The sequence below is a fragment of the Pantherophis guttatus genome, chromosome 3 (assembly GCF_059756535.1).
Source record: "Pantherophis guttatus breed Tessera chromosome 3, ASM5975653v1, whole genome shotgun sequence".
Taxonomy (NCBI): Eukaryota; Metazoa; Chordata; class Lepidosauria; order Squamata; family Colubridae; genus Pantherophis; species Pantherophis guttatus.
In genome coordinates this window covers 107,727,371-107,747,655 of record NC_142065.1, presented here as the reverse complement: position 1 = coordinate 107,747,655, position 20,285 = coordinate 107,727,371, and the positions used below count along the sequence as shown (strand labels likewise).

General features: G+C 35.8%; 3 protein-coding genes across 6 annotated transcripts in view; 1 reads left to right on the top strand and 2 right to left on the bottom strand.

The window, feature by feature from the left end:
* Positions 1-7,070, bottom strand: part of TADA1 (transcriptional adaptor 1) — a 31,596-nt gene extending 24,526 nt beyond the window's left edge. Inside the window, exons 1-3 of one of the 2 annotated variants that reach the window (XM_034409783.3) lie at positions 5,971-7,070; positions 773-864; positions 273-338 (exon numbers count right to left, since the gene is read on the bottom strand). In XM_034409783.3, coding sequence (XP_034265674.1) covers positions 273-338; positions 773-864; positions 5,971-6,044 — 232 coding nt within the window. In that variant the 5' untranslated portion in view covers positions 6,045-7,070. The remainder of the gene's footprint in view (positions 1-272; positions 339-772; positions 865-5,970) is intronic. The other variant, XM_034409784.3, reaches the window with a different exon arrangement.
* Positions 7,071-7,119: 49 nt separating this feature from the next.
* PRDX6 (peroxiredoxin 6) lies at positions 7,120-20,187 on the top strand. Its single transcript, XM_034409785.3, has 5 exons — positions 7,120-7,286; positions 12,771-12,927; positions 17,023-17,169; positions 18,115-18,261; positions 19,458-20,187. Exons 1-5 carry the CDS (start codon positions 7,195-7,197, stop codon positions 19,581-19,583), a joined length of 669 nt encoding a protein of 222 aa, XP_034265676.1. The 5' UTR covers positions 7,120-7,194; the 3' UTR covers positions 19,584-20,187.
* The window catches only part of ANKRD45 (ankyrin repeat domain 45), a 44,795-nt gene continuing 36,002 nt past the window's right edge, over positions 11,493-20,285 (bottom strand). For all 3 annotated transcript variants that reach the window (XM_087891137.1, XM_034409788.3, XM_087891138.1), the window contains 2 exons: positions 16,332-16,376; positions 11,493-14,028 (listed from right to left, as the gene is read on the bottom strand). In XM_087891137.1, the coding sequence (XP_087747263.1) occupies positions 16,342-16,376 (35 nt within the window). In that variant the 3' untranslated portion in view covers positions 11,493-14,028; positions 16,332-16,341. The remainder of the gene's footprint in view (positions 14,029-16,331; positions 16,377-20,285) is intronic.

Genomic DNA, 20,285 nt, shown 5'->3' with positions numbered 1-20,285 from the left:
TGTTTTAAGATAATGATGGGTACGTGGGTAAAATTTAACATTGTTTGTTCCTATTTCCATCTTAAAATCCAAAATGTGGAAAAACAACACTTACACTGACCAGTTTCCGAAAAGTGAAAAAGCAGTATAAAACTAAATATCTTTAAATGATATAGATGAACTTCTTAAAATGTGGCCCAATACAGCATGAAATGAACATTAGAAATACCATAAGTTACACACACTGCAGGTCTCTCAATCCATATGCAAAAGAGACTTTTTCAGTGACTTACCTGGTGCAGAAACCAAGATTTGACATCGTGTAAGAATAGCTAGCAAGAAGTCATTGTGAAAATGAACTGCCAAAATAAAAGACATGGTTTGCATTACAATTATGACAATTATTTTAACATATACTTGCATTAACTTCATAAATTTGCACAGAAGATATAATAGCAAGATATAAAAGCAAAAAACATATAATAGCCTTTTCAAGTCCAAAACTAAATACAAGGTTCCTAATTCAGCAACTTAACATTTTCAGCTTTTATCTTCTAAAATTTCTTCAAGGGTAAGTTTTACTATGGTAAATTCTTGTAAGTATTAAGTACTATCAGGCATGATAAATTCTTCAAGGCTAAAATAAATGACCACATTTATTCCACAGTGCACTTTTTAGTAACTAAATAGCATTGAGATGCTATATATTTCAAAGAATTATAATTAATCCCTAGACATTTGAAACTGAAGAATTCAGAAAACTACGTGAGCAATTCAGAGTTTATTTTCATACCATTGTCTTGAGTGAGGAGCCTCCGAGCTTCCAGATCAAACTCTTCTTTGCTGATCTTTTGCTTAAACCATAGTTTCAAATTAGCCCAGTACCTGTGCAAGATATCAATAATGAATTATCAATAATGGATTTATCCTTTTAAAAGTTGTATTTTTCCTCTCTAGTTGCTTTATGAGAGTATCATAGTTTTACAGAATTCTTATAATTGCAAGAAAATATTCAATGAGCAGAATCTCAATCTCAACCAATAGATTTGAGGTTATGTGTGGCTCTTATAGTTCATCCTCTCCTAAGACAGGGATGGGTAACCTTTTGATGGCCAAGAGTGTAGGGAGGGCTAAGGAACAATATGTGTGGGGCACATATTTAACAATAAATATTGTTAAATTAGGTTTAGAGCTATTGGAAATTTTTATAGTGATACATCTATGTTAGGGTCCACACTATACTTTGTATCTGTTTCCCACCTTCAGTTAGCCAGAGAGGACTACAAAATCTTATCCAGAGAAGATGGTATAAAGGTAATTTGTAGAGTGCAATTTGCCCCACCTATCTTAAGTAAACAAAGTACTATCACTCAACTTATTCGAGTTATATTACTTAACAATTATTGGAGTTTACTTCACAAAAAGGCTTTTTTCACTTGGGCAAATTGCAGATTATATTCTTTCTACCCTTGGCAGTAAATCTCTTGTTGCCTATTTTAAACATGAAAAAAGTCAGGTATTAGCTGAGCATGCACAACCTGGAATTTTTCAGAATCTCAGCTCTATATTTCTAGAGCTTATAAAGGTATTCTGTGCATATTCATTGTAAAATGAGAGACAGCAAGCCTGATATTCAGAATGTGGAATATCATATTTGTATTTCTTTTCCCTGTCATTGGCCCTAAAAGCAACAGGTTGCTTTTAACAGTGACTGAACATTAGTTCAGGATAAGAATGACTTTATTGGACAAGACAAACAGGTGAGGCAAATCATAAAGGTTTTCAAGTAACTGTAGAACTAGTAAGAAAAAATAGAAGATGGATGATGTTTTATCATTATAAACCCTCTGCACTCTGTCAAACAGGATTTAAAAAGCAGAGGTGAAAGGGAAAGTTAAAAGGGAGGATATCTAGGAGTGAAATCCAGCAGGTTCTGACAGGTTCTGGAGAACCGGTAGCGGAAATTTTGAGCAGTTCGGAGAATTGGCAAATACCACATCTGGCTGGCCCCAGAGTGGGGTGGGAATAGGGATTTTGCAGTATCCTTCCCCTGGAGTGAGGTGGGAATGGAGATTTTGCAGTATCCTTCCCCCGCCATGCCTCCCAAGCCACACCCACCAAGCCTCACCCACAGAACTGGTAGTAAAAAAATTTGTATTTCACCACTGAGGCCATCCAATGTGAAGACATTCATGGTCTGGGAGTTTTGAAGATCAGAATTCCTCATTCTGTACTAGGGAACTTCTTTTTCCTCTATCTTAATTTTTGCTCCAAACATTAAATTAAACTGTCCTCTAGTGACAGTCCACTTTTTCACTGAAGAGGGTAGTGGTTATGATAATTAAGCCAGTTAAGGTTTGTAATGCAAACCAGCCTTTCAAAAAAATTGTTAAAAGACTACCTAGTTGCCCAGCAAGCATTTCCATGCCTGATGGCAATAACTATCTAATACCGTTTTCTCCTCCTCCTATATAGTTTTCTTCTTTCCCATTTTTTATAAGATAGTTACAGATCAGGAATCCGACAGCAATTTTTCCAACTCTTTTTAATCACTATAGATTAACACAGCTTTACACTTATAAAATTTCAAAATTCTATATTTAAAATAGTAGTTAATTATATTGTGATATATCACTAAAATAGTGAATAGGCATGAAAACAGCAAAATTACACAGTGAAACTGGCAATTAAGTTACCAAGATAAAATACTCTCTACAAAGCAGAGATGGGAAACGACAAATTAGTATCCCAAAAAGAAAGATTTCATCGTGTCTGTGGGCAGTGTACAGCAAATGGTTGCAACATAAGTAGAATTATAATTTAAAATTTATATTCTATGATTCAATCTAAAAATTAATTTACCTTTTTTGCAGTTATATTACAATTTTAATTAGTTTTCAATCAAATTTTATTGCAATATTTTTTTTCCAAAAGTATTATTAAGACAGAGATTGTACATTCTGTACTATATTGTTGTTTCTGAAATGAAGGAGTTTCACTGTTTGTTAATTGGTACTCTTTTACCTATTTCTCTAACTTGTCAAGATTGTTCAAAATTATTCCTTCAAGGATATTCAAATATTTAATCCCATTTTATGTTAATTGCAAATCTAATAAGCATTCCACTCATCTACCACTCCCTCCATCATTAAAAAATGTTGAAGTATATAGAATTTAGGATTGAATGTACAGCATATTAACCGATACCTCAGATCAATTTGATGAGAATGCATGGTGTATGATTTCTGAGCCAGTTATATAGCCATTTTATTGTCATGTTCTGCAGCCTACATTAAACTAGCATGCTCATTTTTTTATTAGATGCAGTGTTAAAACTGAGATAGTTAATTTCAGGGTATACAGCAACTGGGACCACAATTTATGTTGCAAAGCAAGGCAGTCGTACAACATAATGTCATGTGACTGCATCATTTAGCAACAGCAATTCTGGAGTCCCAGTTTCTGTTGTAATCTGAGTACCATTTGAGTCATTAAGCAGGAAGAGGCAGGAGTCACAGGCAAGCAGACCAGCAACTGCATGGGTATGCCATGGACAGGGGCTTTGGAGCATAAGCAGATGCACAGATGCCACAGACGGTTCCATGAGTCCATTACCATGGGTCCACAGCATAAGCAGGTGAAAAAGAAGCAGGAGCAGGGGGTAACTTTTGACTTCCTGCCATTGACTTTGCTTGTGGGAAGCAATGACTGCAGCTCATTGTGATGTAATAATCACAAGTCAAGCACTGAGTATCTGGATTGCAATCATGTGACTGCAGGAATGCTGCGATAAGCACAACTTTGTGGACTGGTCTTAAATCAGGGGTGAAATCCAGCAGGTTCTGACAGGTTCTGGAGAACCAGTAGTGGAAATTTTGAGCAGTTCGGAAAACCAGCAAATACCACCTCTGTCTGGCCCCAGGGTGGGGTGGGAATGGAGATTTTGCAATATCCTTCCTCCTGGAGTGGGGTGGGAATGGGGATTTTGCAGTATCCTTCCCCTGGAATGGGGTGGGAATGGAGATTTTGCAGTATCCTTCCCCCTGGAGTGGGATGAGAATGGGGATTTTGCAGTATCCTTCCTCTGGAGTGGGGTGGGAATGGAGATTTTGCAGTATCCTTCCCCTGCCACGCCCACCAAGCCATGCCCACAGAACCAGTAGTAAAAAAATTAGGATTTCACCACTGTCTTAAATCCCCCACCTTCAGTTGTTGTTACTTTGAATAGTCACTGAACAAGTGGTTATAACTTTAGGACTACCCCTACATTACACACATACTATCCAACAATCTACCAAGGAAATCACCGGATTAAAATATGAGATAACCTTTTAAAATGTATCTTGATAAATCTATAGTTTTCAAGGAGTTTACATCTCAATTGCTTTATAATCCACTTTAGAATCTTCCCAGGTATCTATGACTACTATGTAGCTTTTGGATCCCTTTCTCCTTTTCTGAAGCTAGGAATTCTATAATTTCTCAAGGTTGACATATAAAAGCCCAGACTTTCTATCCACTTACCCCACACTGGTTTTCCCAAGTGCCCATTTCCCTAATACTGGTTGTGGGCAAATAAGGAGGACGGCTCAGAGTGGTATTCCCATTGTGGCCTTTGATAAATACATAAATATAAATAAAATAAAAAATTAATATATATTATTTCTGTCTCATTTTGTCTCAATTGTACCTGTGGTACAATTTTTACACTATTTTACTGGTGAAAAAAGAATATATTATGTGGGACATCATAAATAAGCAAATTAATTCATTAAGTGAATTAATATCACTAAACAGTGATATATGAAATTAAATCAACATTTTAATTCCTGTACATTATTCCTAGAGTTAGTTTGGTGTAGTGGTTAAGGCACTAGGCAAGAAACTGGGAGGCTGTGAGTTCTAAATTCTACCTTAGTCATAAAGTCAGCTGAGTGACCTTAGGCCAGTCACTCACTCTCAGCCTTGGGAAGGAAGCAATGGCAAAACATTTCTGAAATCTTGCCCAGAAAATCGCAGGGACTAGTCTGGCAGTCTCTAGGAGTTAACACTAACTCAAAGGCACACATACAAAACACAAATCTTTGTTTCTATAGAGTTCCCCAGGTATTTCCAATAGTTAATTTAAATTACATATTAAGAAAACAAATGTTTTAAAAAGTGGAGGATTAATATTGGTCATTACAAATAGCTGGCTTGTTTATTTTTGTATATGCACTAAACCATAGTGGTTTATTTGGCCCTGACCTCTAAAAATCAAGGTGCATTAATTTCTTGCAGGAAACTAGAGACTTGTGGTATTTTAAAAAGACCTGCATATGTCTACTCAGAAATAAGCTGCTCAATTACTTCCAGAGTATATAGAATTGCTGCTTAATAGAATTAGGTAGATATTTCTGTGAATATGGGTGCAGTAATTTTTAGGCAGTGATTCTACATACATTTGATTTAAAATTTTTAAATTAATGTGCACATGACTGTTTATGTCTCCAAGGTGCACAAAATCACCTTTTGAGAATTTGTGAAACACTTCTAAGTGGCTACACAAATCCTACTTAAAATTATGATTGTGATGTCTTGAATAACTGAAAGCCTAAAGAGTTGGATTGCTGTTCCTTCATGACTAGTTTCTACCACCTATGATCTCTCATCCTCCCTAATCAACATTTCATGGGTAAGGGGGGGGAGGGATATTTGCACTGCTAAGCAGGGTTGAAATAAGGCCTGCCTATTCGGTTCTGAAGAAAAAGGAATATTATTAAATATTAAATATTATTATGAAAATATTATTCACAAAGGGCAGTGGGTTTTTATACGGAGAGTAGAGGGTTGATTGGGCATCCACTTACGCTCGAGTTTACAAAACACCCGGTGCAGGAGAAAAGCGAGATCGATGCCAACTAGGCCTCTGGTGTAAAACAACGGCCAACGGCTTAACGAAGAAACACCGGGGAGAGGGGGGGGAGAGAACGGCGCCTGATGATCACTTACTGCTTCACATTTTCGCCCAAAGCTTCGCTCAGGTTTTTCTTGGCCACCTCCAGCTCACTCACGTAAGTCGCCATGACAAGTTCTTGGCAGCATACACCCGCCCGCTCTCATTTTACTGCCCGCGAGGCCGCGTCAACCTCAATAGCAATTCTCACCGCTTAATTTGATTCTTTGTTTCGCAACTCCTGGCCGTATGGCAGCGTAACTGGAAAGAGACTTAAGTCTCTCCGATTTCAGAATGACTCTAAAACGGGTTAAAATTAGATCATGTGAATACCTATGCCCCAGATCCTGTTAGATGCTACCTTGAAAAAAAGCACTTCAGTCCGGAAGCCATTCAGCATCTTTACCAATCACAGCCATAAACTTTGCTCACGCGATTTTTTTTAATAGCAGAGAGAATAGCGCAGGCCAGTGGGAATAAATCCAAGGAAGGTGTTGGCGAGTAAGACTTTCTAACAAGCGGCTTCACGTTGCTTCGTCCATCTCAACGCTTGCAATTCATTCAAGATTTCCTTTAAGAAAGGGGGAAGCCGTGCCGTCCCACCTCCCCTTTCTCCAACGTGACACGAAGGTGCTAGTCCCTTTCATGGTTCGTTTATTTGTGGGCCGAAAGGAAGTTTAGTTCAAAACAATTTAAATTAACAGCGATTTCAATTGCAGTCCTAAATACTTGATTCAAGTTCTTTGGTCAGACCTCTGACTGAACACGTACTCGATTAGGCTGCTTTAAAAATTCAATTTCTACTTGCGCCCTCGCCAGTCTTTTAACATTTCCCAGGCTGCCTCATGGGAGATTTTGGCTGGGGTTGAGGCGGCGTCGATTGTTTCTGCAAACAAACCCCCCCCCCATTACTTGCTCTTCCGATTGTCTGACCTTTTAGCCTTTCTCCCCAATTATGCCTGCAATTATATGAATATTGCGAAGAAGCCCGTCGTGCAACATAAGATGTCTTGCTTCAGAGAATCGGAAAACCTACATTCAACACCGCCATAAACTTCCCTTCGTCTGCACCTACTGTACTATAAAAGCGGCGTTCTGCTAGCTAGAGTAAGTAACCCCAAGAGCGGAAGGTTTCCGTCCTCTGGGTCCGCCCCTTAAAGCCGCGCCCCCTCGCTAGGCTATGTGGGTCCCGCTGTTCCTTCACTCCTTCCACTTTGCCTTTCGGTTGTTCCGACGTAGCTGAGCCGCCTTCCCGCTCTTGCAGCAAACGTTAGAGGACCATGCCGGGCCTGCTGCTAGGAGACGAGGCGCCTAATTTCCAGGCTGACACCACGCACGGTCCCATCCGCTTCCACGAATTTCTGGGAGACTCGTGAGTACGAGGGGCAACCGCGGCCACTGGGTGAAGGCTGCGCGTAATAGGGTTGCTCTAATCGGTGGTCCTCGCTTGGTAGGGCCGCTTTGCCCTAGAGTGCCATAGACACTTTGCTCCTTTCATTGGTGGGAGAGTCGGCGTAGAGCCGCTACCCCAGGCGGAAAAAGGGAGCTACCAATGTAATCAACGGCGCTAGAGCAATTAAAAGGGCTGCAGCATCTTCGGGGAAACCGTGGATAACTGTCTTGGGTGGAGGATGGGGATATTTCTCCTTGGCTAATTAACTCCAACGAGGGGAAAAGGCAAAGGAAAACTTTGTCTTTCTGTTCCCTCTTCCTTCTGCCAAACAGAATCGTTGTGCCTTTAATAATTATCTTCTGTATGGCTTATAACCTACCGTGAAAGGTAGAATATAAATAGTTCTAACAATGAAAGAACAAATTGTTTATTGAAATATGTACACTGTGAAAGAAGTGGACTTTAATTCTTACTTCCTAAGGCTGGAATACAAAGTCCCATTGAAATTGGTGGACAGAAAGTTCAGAGAGAAAATCATGCATGCAGTGTGGCTTTCAAAAGAGTTAATACATCAACTAGCCTTATATTCTCAGAAACCTTTTGAGTAAGTTACTGAGAATATATGCTCAGAAATTGTTCACATCCTTTTGAATTTTCTAAAACGTTTTGTCTTCAAAAATGAACTGAATGGTGGATCAGATAGTCCTTGGCAAAGTTTTCCTGTGCTGCGTTTTTGGTAAGTGGGCAGTGTTCTTAGCTTGGGATCTTCAGAGTTTCTTAATTTAACCTTTATTCTTCTATCCTTCTAATTAAATGTATTCCGTAGCATGAAGTGTAGCTACTGTACGTGCTGTATGCTTAGTCACATTTAGAATGTATTATATAATATCACAATAACTGTTGATACAAAGTAGACAATCTCTGAATTATTGCAGACACATTTAGAATTTTGAGAATGTTGGAGAACCTCTTACATAATGGTTGCTGTAGGGAGGGAATGCCTCTTCATTAAGTAGTTACCATGGTAAATGTGGTCAGTTGCAGAACAGCCATTTATTTATTAGAAAGCAAACTAATAAGATTATTTTCCAGCCACTTCCCAGTCTACAAAGTGTTCTCTTAATTTTTTTTTTTTCTTGAGTGAATTGATAGATTTCCAGGAAAGCACTGGTCAAACACCTGTCTTATTTTTATTTTCTACAAAACTCTCAGAACCCTATTCTTGTAAATAAAGATGATGCTAGAAGGAGAGACTTTGTCAGCGTCCCTCTTTTTAACTTAGTTTTTTTTTAAAAAAAAAAAATCCCATGGGACAAGGAAGAATTGTGGTACTCCTGTTGTGGTTAGAGATGGGCAGCTTTTCTTTGGAATCTCGGGAAAATACTAAGAATACTTTAATTACATTGGGGAATCATACTAGGTATGTTGATTTTGTACGTCCCAATTAGATCTAAATTGGTTTCTTTTACTGTAATGATCTTAATGTATTAAGTTTTGGATCATAATCTATTTCATTAGATGCAAACATTATCCACTTGATAAGGTAGTGTTACATATACATTAGGCTTGTGCAGTGCTTCAGATTCAATTTCAAAAGTAGGAAGGGAGAACATAACAATTACTATAACTTTTTAAAAGTAGACTATCGTTTCTTTGGATTTATCCATGCATCCCAGGAAAAGATGTAGATGCTTTAAAAAATGAAGGCCCTTTAGTTTCATACCCTTCTGTGAAAACACCTGTGCTATTGTCCTTCAAACTAACCCAAAAAAATCTAGTTAGCAAAAATGCTGCCAATTTGCTCCTCACTTTCTAGTCAAGGTAATGAATGATATAAATTTACAATATAATCTGATGATCATTTGGGATTTATTTAAAAAATCACAATAATCTGTGGCAAACTTTTGTTATAGCGTGCACACTGCCCTATCAAGACTTGTAATCAGCATTTTTTTTTATTTTCCTGGCCCAGAAACCTGATTATAATTTCTGATGTATGGATTATTTCAAAGCTGCTAAGCATGGTTTGAGCAAAACAGGAAACAGCAGTTGATGACTTCTAATTTGATTGCTTTTAGAGGATAGATTGGAGGCTTAAAAGAAATGCTGGTACATGTCTGGTAATGAGCAAAATTCAAATTGATCAGTTTCCCTATATTAAAGGCATACCACAATGAATTCGTTGAAATGACTCAATTTGGTCCAATAGCAAGCCTGTAAGGATTTTAGGAGCTGGAATTGTCTTTTTCATTTGAGCAGCAGTGTTACAATAGTGTTAGAATATTCTAACTTAGTATATTCTTTTGTTTAATGAAAATTGTAGTCATTTTCAAGGTTATATTAATCGTTAGGCTAAGAAATATATAATGATAGCTTTTGGAATAGATAGTTTTATAACTAGATTTATAAAAACAATATATTTATGCTTCTCCAATATATTAAGGTGATTGTTCTGGAAATACATAAAATACAAACATTTGTTCATCATAGTGGGAATGCAAAATTCTGCTTTCTTTAAATCAGTGATATAATCACTTGGGTTAACTTTAAATTGCAACTCTGAGACAAGTCATTTCATTCTCGGAAGTACAGACAAAAGAGCAAAGGGTAGATTCCTGCTGCTCAATAAGTTTTGTTTTCCCTGTAGCAGCTGCTTGACTAGAGTCCAATTTGGCAACTTACAGAGTACTAGGCATTCAGCACCCAGACTTCTTAGCCAATGTGAGAAGGATATGGTGGATGAGAGTTTCAGAAGTTTGATATATATGGAAGATGCCAAATTGGAAAAAACTAGAATATAAAATGAATCTTTGCAATAGGTCAAGACTACAGGATAGAATATATTAAATTCAGGTATACTGAAGGATGAATGTGGATATTCACCTGCTAAGCTAATTCACAGGGAAATCCATGTTGTGCAGAAAAGAGCAACAAAGACTATTGGGGAACAAATCTAGAGGCCAAAACATATGAACAATTGTAGGAATTGGATATGTCTAGTTTAATGAAAAGAAAGATTAGTGGTGACATGATAGGAGTGTTCCAATATCTAAGGGGCTGCCACAAAGAAAACTGGGTCAACCTATTCTCCAAAGCACCTGAAGGCAGAACAAGAAGCAATGGATGGAAACTTATCAAGGAGAGAAGCAATTTAGAACTAAGCATAAATTTCCTGATAGTGAGAACAATTAATCAGTGGAGCAACTTGCCTCCAGAAATTGTGGGTGCTCCAACACAGGAGGTTTTAAAGAAAAGATTGGACAACCATTTGTCTGAAATGGTATAAGGTTTCCCGCTTGAGCATGGGGTTGGACTAGAAGCAGTAGTGGGTTGCCCCCGGTTTGGACCGGTTCGCAAGAACCAGTAGTAAAATGGGTGGGAGGCCACACCCACTGCCCCAGATGTCATTATTGGCGATCTATGCATGTCCAGAAGCTTCTGCGCATGCGCAGAAGGCACGCAATCCCGCTGCGAACCAATAGTAAAGGTGTAAGTAGAACCCACCCCTGACTAGAAGACCTCCAAAGTCCCTTCTAACTCTGTTATTCTGTTACGATTACAAGAAGATAAAAAAGACTTCCTATATTGGCTGACATAAATTCTGTATGTGAATGTAATTTACATCTTCATCTGACTTTTGTATGTCTGATGGTAGTATTAAAACAACTGTCAGCAGTTGCTTTACAATGTTATAGTATGCATGCAGAAACCAACAGTGATCTATTCTTCTTGTTGTGCCATATCCATCATCGGATATTGGCAATACTATTTTTATCAACAGCCGCACGAAAAAGTGCTGTTGACTTTTGTCCAAACCAGTCCCTTAGATTTTGAAGCCATTTTCTGCCTGGACCTCATTTGCCTTCAATCTTTCCTTGGAGGATTAAGTGAAATATGCCATATTTTTCTGGGTGTTGTATCACATGTCCAAAATTTTCTAGCTTTTGCTTTTTTTATGGTTTTGATGATTTCCCTTGCTTTTCCCAGGCAGCTTTCCCAGGGATCTATTAAGGGTTTCCAAATTTGTCCTAACATTGCTACTTTTCTGCTTGAGCATCCAAATTACAGTAGTACTATCTACAACATTTATAGTATTACACAGCAGATTTTGTCACTCACACAGCCATAGATATTTGTAACAATCCAAAGTAATCTCAAAATGATGACAAATGTACAGAATAGAAATTATATTACCATTGCCTTTTTAATAGTTACTCTTTAATTTAACAAATTCTTGATAATATGAATGACCTCTGTGTAACTTTAAATTGAGTTTATGCATCTGAATAAGCCATAATCAGGTTTTCTTCATTTGAATTACTATTTGCTAAACCATTTGCTAACTCATATAATTTTATAAATCATATTTTTCACTTGAGGTTGGTTCACACATCAGAGTAAACCAAAAATTACCAAGACAGAAATTGTAGACATAAATTAAGCATTAAGACTTCTTAAACTTGAAATATTTTTTTCTCATATGGATGATATAACAATGTGTAGAATTTTCAACATTTTGTATCAAATGACCCCACAGCTCCTAGAAGAAAAGATTACTTCATGAACATTTTTTATTCCATTATGCTTAATTTCTAAAAAGTAACAAAAAGGGAACAGTTAGTTTGCAACTGTAGCATATATGTAACTATGCAATCTCCACTTTTATTGAAACTGACTGCTCTATTCAAATTTGACTTAACCATTGCTCATACATTGTCAAACAAAAGCTGGATCTTGCACAAAGGATTTTGGATATATTATTCTACTGTGAAAAATGTCTGGGTATGTTGTACATGTGTATTTCCACCAAGGGACTTGAAATGCAAGCAGACCAGTTTGGAGAAGTGGGAGGTAGCATTAGCTATTAATGGAGCAACAGTATGAAGGTTTGCCAAGGTTATAATCTCTTTGGCACTGGGCAGTGCTTCAATTGAGAAGGTATTCGTGACTGAGAACTAAATGAAATGTTGCGTGTTACATAATGGGGCTAGTAAAACATAAGTGGGAAGAACAAAGATAACTCTGTTGGTACATGAGGGGAAAAATATGCTAAAATTATTAAAGTAGCATAACAAGCTTTCTAGCTCTCCAGAATTCTAGTGTGGGATGGCCTAGACTTTTCCAACCAGGTGTCCTCTAGATAAATTTGATTTTAGATCCCATAATCTCTAGCAAAGGATTGGGCTTTGTTCAGGATATGGGATTTAAACCCCTTCTTATCTGGTACATTGTATTGGAAACGGCTGAGCTATAGAGCTCAAAAATCAAAAAAAGGGAAAAAGTAAAATTAAGGAGAAGAATCAATGAACTATTCCAAGCTATAAACTTTCTAGATGCTATTCAGTGTCAAGTCCTCTCAGCCAGCCAGTTCACAGTTGAAAACAAACTTTGAAATAACATTTTATATCTGGTCTGACTTACTAGGCTTCAATGCTATCTGCCATGTGATTCTTTTTCTTTCAGATGGGGCATCCTCTTCTCTCATCCAAGGGACTTTACTCCAGTGTGTACTACAGAACTTGGTCGAGCAGCAAAATTAGCACCAGAATTTGCCAAGCGAAATGTTAAATTAATAGCCCTCTCTATTGATGATGTCAGTGACCATCTCGCCTGGTGCAAGGTATTGTGGGGAAAAAAACCAATGACAGAAAGAGGCAGGATAAGAATTGGAATGTTATTTTCAATAAGACATGGAAAACATTTTGATAGTCTGCATTTAATGTTTTAAGGGATTGCTGAAATAGGCAGGATTAATCATGTATGTAGGCTGGACAGTGATTTTCAGATTTTGTTTTTAAAAGAAAAGGCCATTTTAGAGTACTGTTTCCTGTCTCAATGTGGTAAGAATATACAATAGTAAGTTTGACAGCCTCATGCCAAGTTGTGACAGTGCATTTAGAGAAGGCTTTTAAGGGTACAGAAAAAGAGGTTGAAGACCACAGATTGATAATCCTTACATTTGGCCTTGAGTCTCTGCTGATACTCTTCTATAGTTCTATTATGAAGACACTGAAAACCTCAACATTAGTTTTACATTCATCATAATCTTTACAAATAAAAAATTAACTGTGAGTAAATTGTGGATAATTGAATAAGCTAATTTCAGAAATCATGGTTTCAAGATTATTTAATATATATGCTGCAATAGGAAGCCTAATGAATGCCAGAGAATTATCTGTAGACAGACCAATATTCATAGGTATCCCTAGAGAATTATTTCACTGTTCTGTCCCATGTACAAATGAAAAAAATAAAAGAGCAAAACTGTTGCTAAGATTTCAGGCCTCAAATCTCAGGATTATATTTCCTTTAAATATAATGGACTAAAATTCCTATCATCATAATTGTATCATAGTTCAGGTGTGAACATATTACAGGGCTGGCTTAACAGGTTAAGCATGCTTATCAATATCAATAAAACGGTTTTTTAAAGAAAATGTAAGAAGAGAAAATCAAAATCAAAACAAAAACAGTTAAGACAGTAATTTGTATGTATCAATAAATATATTTTGTTTTTTTAATAAAAAGTATTAAGACTGTTTTGATAGTTATTCTCTTTATAGAATAGTGGGTTTAATTTTACGTTGATATATTCACATCTGGTATGAGTTTTCACAACTGGAACAACAACAAATCTCGGTTATCCTAATTTTGAAGCAGGTGTTCAGGAACTAGGTAACAGGAGGAGTTTGCAGGCACCTATGCTTGATGAGTTGATTTCCTGCAGACAAGATAAAAGCCATTAAAAATAGAGATTGAGCACTACAGAAAAGTTGATATTAGGGTTTAAATTCCAGGGCTTTTGAGTGAACAAAAATTTGATCATTCTCTTCTCACTTTAAAGATTGGGAGACACCTAGTTAGTATTTATATAACAGGGTTGTGTCCAACCTGAAAATGTGGCTTCCTGCCTCACCATTTGCAGCACTCGGTCATACTGATTTCTATTTTGCAGGCTGTAATGTAGCCTTATAAGAAATGTGTCAAAATAAATGAACTTCATGAGGAATTTATAATTATCCTTTCCCATGCGCTAATGCATGACAGATTTAAAAAAAGTTCGCTTGGATATGACTATACCAGCAAATGGGGAAAAAATGCATAGCAAAACTGTCACATGTGCTATTTAAACATGGTGCTAAATCATTTGTAGTACAACCATGATAGGACAGTTTGTTGCATTGAAAACACCTAGAAAGGACAGCCTCTTTAGAACATAATCACATAGCTTACTTGTCATGAAGTTGTATTTTTGTCAGTGTTAGTATCTGCTAAACATTTCATGCAAAGATACACTTTTTAATACCTTCAAAACTCTTTAAGCTTGAAGCGCAGATAAAATTCAACCTACGAATGCATTTTGTTATGCATATTTAATTACTCCATTATTCCTTAGTTATTTATAACAAGTTATATAATCTTGTACATACCGTTAACTTTCTTTAAAAATGGAAATAAGTGCTTCTACAGAAACAGTAACTAATTTCGTATATACAAAATAATAAATAACTAAAGAGCAGCAGTGTAAAACAGATCTATTGAAAGTATTTAGTAACATTAAATGACACTACCGTTATGTTGCTGCTTACAGATTTTTTAAAAACTTATTCAGCTATTTTTCCAGATAGCTGAAATGCAATTCCTTTTCTAGAGAGCACAAGTAAACATTGCCTATGCACTGCTTGAAACAGTGTATGAAACCTACTAAAATAAAAAGTCCACTCTGATTTCTAAAAAAGGAAAATAAAAATTGCTTGTCTTTTTTTAATACATAATGGGTAAATGAGTAGGTTGACTGTTCAAAGGAATCTCAAGATGTTCCCTGCGTTGGATGAAATCACTTAATTATTTGTATATAGGATTTTTTAAAAGAGATGCTAAAATTTAGAAAGAAATTGTTTTATATCCACAAAATACTTGTATGACTTTATAAAGCTCTAGCTGCAGATCAATAAATTATACATGTAAATTAATTGGACTTTCAGTTAAAATCTTATGCAAAAAAAGCATTCAAAAAGTTGATGTTATTTAATTAAAATGACATCTTAAAGTTTATAAAGTTTAGACAAATTATTAAATGAGAAAAAGCAAAAATGTTCAGTAGCATCATCCATAACTGGATGCTTCTTTTGCTTGTTTCCTTTCCAAAAACACATAAAAGTATACTTATTTTGTAATATCTGCTACTGCCTACTCTACCTTTTGTAGGTACTCTACCTACTCTATCTTTTATATGAATTACTTTGTGCACATCCTCTTAGTACATTTAGAAGGCAAAATAATATATGATCCTTCATATTGTGCTCCAGCCATTGAATTCAACCTTGCACTGTAGAAAATGGGACATTTGAGAAGAATTCATGGAAGCATGTAAAGTAACTTCTTAGATTGAGTTTGGTTCCTGCTGATTATAGGGAGCCCATATACTAGTATTCCTTGACTTGAAACCAGTCATTTAACCACTTTTCAAAGCTTCAATTGACTTCCTAAAAGATATTTATGACCCAGTTTTGATGGCCAGACCCTCCCCATATGCTCACATGACCATATTTCGGACACTTGGCAGTCAGCCCACATTCATGGCCATTTCCTCATGGTCATGTAACCACAATTTACAACTTTGCTGAAAACCTGTGTTTGCTTCCAGTTTTCAGCAAAATGCGCCATAGAGAACAATTGTTTCACCTAACGACCATGACATATGCTTAACAACTGTAGATTCACTTAACCATTGTGATTTGTTTAATGACCATTGCAAAAAATGGTCATAAAATTGGGTCAGTTAGGTGATTACCCACTTTATGGTCATTACAAGGTCTGATTGTAATGAGCAGCCTCTGTTAAAATTGTAAGTTGAGGACTACCTATAATAGTACAGAAATTGTTTGACATTACCTTCTTCCAGGAAGTATTTTTTATTTCCCAGTCTAGTCTATCCAGGGATTTCCTGATTGTCTCATCTATTTTTTTTTAATTTGGCCAGATGTGCTCTATAACCTACATATAGATCAAAATTTCACTTACCAAAAATCATTCAGGTTTTTTTGCTGACAACAGAGTCTTGTCCACCTGTATTAATCATAAAATATATCTAGATTAATTATAAAATTTGCCAGTGTTGTCTCCAGACTGATGGAAAATAGCTCTAACTTATTTTTGTCTCTGGTTCTTAATCTTCTTTCTGCTGGCAGTATGTCACCACTACTTAGTTGCCTAACTAGAATTGTGGCCCTAGGGCCCCACATTTTCCACTTCTCTGCTTTACACCATGTGCAAGAAACTAGGCATGCCATTTCAGTACGGAAGCTAATGGTTGACTTCTAGTATGAGCAAGTCACTTCTCTGGTGAGCCAGTACTTCACAGAAGAAATTGGTAGTCTCAAATGGATGTACAGATGCAAATCTTAGTTTCCCCATTTTGAGTATGACTTTTCACGTTTTTTCCATTAGCACCAATATAATGTCTCAAATAGTAGGTTGCTTCTTTGCAGCATTTTGCTTTTTTAAAAATTAAGCTGTTTTTATTTATTTGGGTTACTCTGGCTTAAACAGTTTTGAGTGTTTTGATCATTTTTATAAATCATAATGGAAGGCTTCTAAAAACAAAGTTTTTATAACTAAATGAAACAGCACTCCATTTTTGTTCAGAGTTGACTTTGTACTAATTGTAATTGAACAAATTTGTAATACAACATTAAATTTTCCCCTTTTGCAGGACATCAATGCCTACAACAATGACAAGGCTATTGACAAACTCCCTTTTCCAATAATTGCTGATTTAAAACGGGAACTTTCAGTCCAACTTGGCATGCTGGATCCAGATGAGATAGGCAAAGATGGAATGCCTTTGACTGCTCGTGTGGTAAATATCTATGCATTGCCCCTTTAACATTGATTTTTTGCAGGCTGCAGCTTTCTCAGTTACTTATGTACTGTTTATTGCCTTATTTCTATTTAATCTGTTATTTAACCAGATGAGAAGCCTATGGTCCATCAGGTCTCCCAATGTGGCCAATAAGCATGTCTGCAAGAAATAAAATTGCTGACATATCTAATCAGAATGGAATGGGTTATGAAATAATAAAACTAGACTAACGTAATATTGTTTAGAAATTCAATTCTATAAAATAGATTCCAGGAACTGAGAAGAAGAATAAGTCATAGTTGCCGGCCTCCATTTATGTCTAACTCAAAATGAAATATGTTGGCAGGTAGATTCTCCTCTAATCTTTCAATTGTTATGATATTAAAATAATCTTCCCTTTTGTGCTTTGTTTTTAGAGTGTGTGTGTGTGTGTGTGTGTGTGTATATAAAGTATTAATAAAATAAAAATTAGGATAGATTGCACTGTCTTTTGAGTTCTGCACTCAAAATCTGAGTAGGACGTTATGAAATAAAGAGTTTACACAGCAACCATTTCAAAAGAATAGTTGTGCAAGAAAGTTCCTGTCTATGTCTCAAATTTCTTTTTTACATTAACAGTTGTAATCTTATATAAATATTTCCCATTTTAATGATAAAACCTATCACAATTGTGCCAGGTTTAGGATTACAAATACTGGATAAATAATTTTGGATAAGAACTTAGCCTCTCAAAGGATATGTGGGAAATTCCTATCCAAGAATTACATTTTATTAAATACATTGCCCCCCAATGCATTTGCTATTTCTCATAGGAAAAATGTAACACTAAATAGTTGAATTATATAATTCCACAAAAGATTGGCAAGAAATTGATGATTTATGGAACAGTAATGTATATGCAATAATTTGTTTTATTTACAATTCTGTAACTTTGTCCTATAGGTATTTATTTTTGGCCCAGATAAGAAACTGAAACTCTCTATCCTCTACCCAGCAACCACTGGAAGAAACTTTGATGAGATTCTAAGAGTTGTTGATTCCTTGCAATTAACAGCTGTTAAGAAAGTTGCTACACCTGTTGACTGGAAGGTAGATGTTTACTTATATAAATCCATTTAATCTAAAGTTTTATTCAGATACAGTGAAAGTTGTTGAAGAAACAGATTTTTCTATATGTTGTTAAATACAACAATATTCAAATAGATTGGATAATGACCTTCATGAAGTTATCAGAGAAAGATCTCCTGAGAGTACAATTTAGTGTTGGGAGATTACAATTACCATTGTCCTAAATGGAAGGGTTCCTGGTCCTGATGATATTTTTAAAAAATCATAGATATATTTATGACAGCCCTATAATCAATTGTTTGGGCTCTCCAGCCATAATCTCTTATAAACTGTCTTCAATTTCTTACAAGTGTACTCCAGTTTAGGCTTGTAAGCCTTTTTATTTTTTTATCAGTATTTCCATTAATATTTTTTGTGTGCATTAAAATTCATTTGGGGTAGTTTTATTAGAGTAACCTGAATTTGCCAGCTGAAATATGGATTTCCTAATGCAGGTTCTATAATGCCCATAAGTTTATCAGCTGAAAATGCCTTTTTTAAAAAGCAGGGGAAGGAAAAAATGATCAAGAAACCTTGTGAAATCTTGATAAATTTTATTTCTGTTTGGAAAATTCCATGACAAGTGTTTTGAATATCTGTGGAAGAATATTCCAGTTTGGCAATATGTTTTATTGCGGGGTGGGGGTAATGTTCTATATTTTGTCTGTTTCTGTGTACATACAGAGCACCTAGTTTGTAAATTATTTTAAATATCAAGGTAATCTGAGACAAAATCAGTAGCCTTTATTTAGCTATAGATTGTTTTTGTAGGAGTTTGTGACAAGAGCTCTTTGGCAGATACTTTTTATCTTTGCATTTCCAGGACAGATATTTTTAACAAAATGCTTGAAGTGTTTCTCTTGTTTTGGATTGAGGTGATATAAAGAGGTACACACCTAAATCCTAGTCTTAGACTTATGCATTATAACTATTTTGTTAACTATATGAAACATATTAGATATTTCAGTTGTAGAAATGTGCATCATAATTTGAAATGTAGAATATATGCAGTAACATATACAATCCAGCTTCAATAAGGTATATGTCTAGGAAGATGATAGTATGTGTTTCATGTATGTAGTCTGATTCATTGACTGAAGGTTCTAGGCTATCCAAATAAGAATAATTAGTAAAATTATTACTCATTTTCTTTTCTTTTCCTTTCCTTTCCTTGTGAGACTGGAGACCAGGTCATGGTTGTTCCAAGCTTATCAGATGAAGAAGCCAAAAAGCTGTTTCCAGGAGGGATTTGCACTAAGCAACTTCCATCGGGCAAGAATTATCTTCGTTATACCTCCCCATAACAATTGTGAAGAGAAATCATATGAACAGAATGCTATCACTGGGACTTTGCAGGACTGGTTGCTTTAAATGTGTGGAAATATACTTTGAGAGGCTGTTGCAAAAGGGAAGCAAAGTATCTATTAATTTTTTTTAACCCAGTGACTGGTGTGGCTTACAGCTTCAGCTAATCAGTTTAGGCTTGTTCAAATGAAATCAGTTTTCCTCACCTTCTTCTTGGAATTGAAATTACCACTTTTAAAACAGTACAGATTTTTCTTTAATGTATTTTCTATTCTCCAGCCACATAAAGCATGATTCATGAAGAGCGGATTAATATTTTTTCATTAATTGGAATCAATTTCTGTCATGTGTAAAAAGAGTCACATCTTGTATTATTGTTTCCAAGATTATCAGACATGAAGGTTTTTGGATTCAGTTTACAAAATAAATTGAATAAACTATTACTTGTATTTGGGACTTTCATTTTAATCCACTGTATTAATTAAAAGCCTAATTCAGAAAAAATGTTAATTTTGTGAATGATTAAAGCAGAGGTATGGAATAGATTTAACAAAGATGACATCTTTTATTTAGCTGGTTCAGAAAATAAATCAAGTTAAAATATTTATGTGTTATTGTTCACTCATTCTTAAATACATCAACACAGTGGAATTTATGCCGGACATCATTCAAGTTCTTTCTAAAAACAGATTTTGCCTTTC

Coding starts and splice junctions, on each gene's coding strand:
- PRDX6 (XM_034409785.3), top strand. CDS start 7,195: ATGCCGGGCCTGCTGCTAGGAGACGAGGCGCCTAATTTCCAGGCTGAC. Junction 7,287..12,770: donor CACGAATTTCTGGGAGACTC/GTGAGTACGAGG, acceptor TTTTTCTTTCAG/ATGGGGCATCCTCTTCTCTC. Junction 18,262..19,457: donor CTACACCTGTTGACTGGAAG/GTAGATGTTTAC, acceptor TTTCCTTGTGAG/ACTGGAGACCAGGTCATGGT.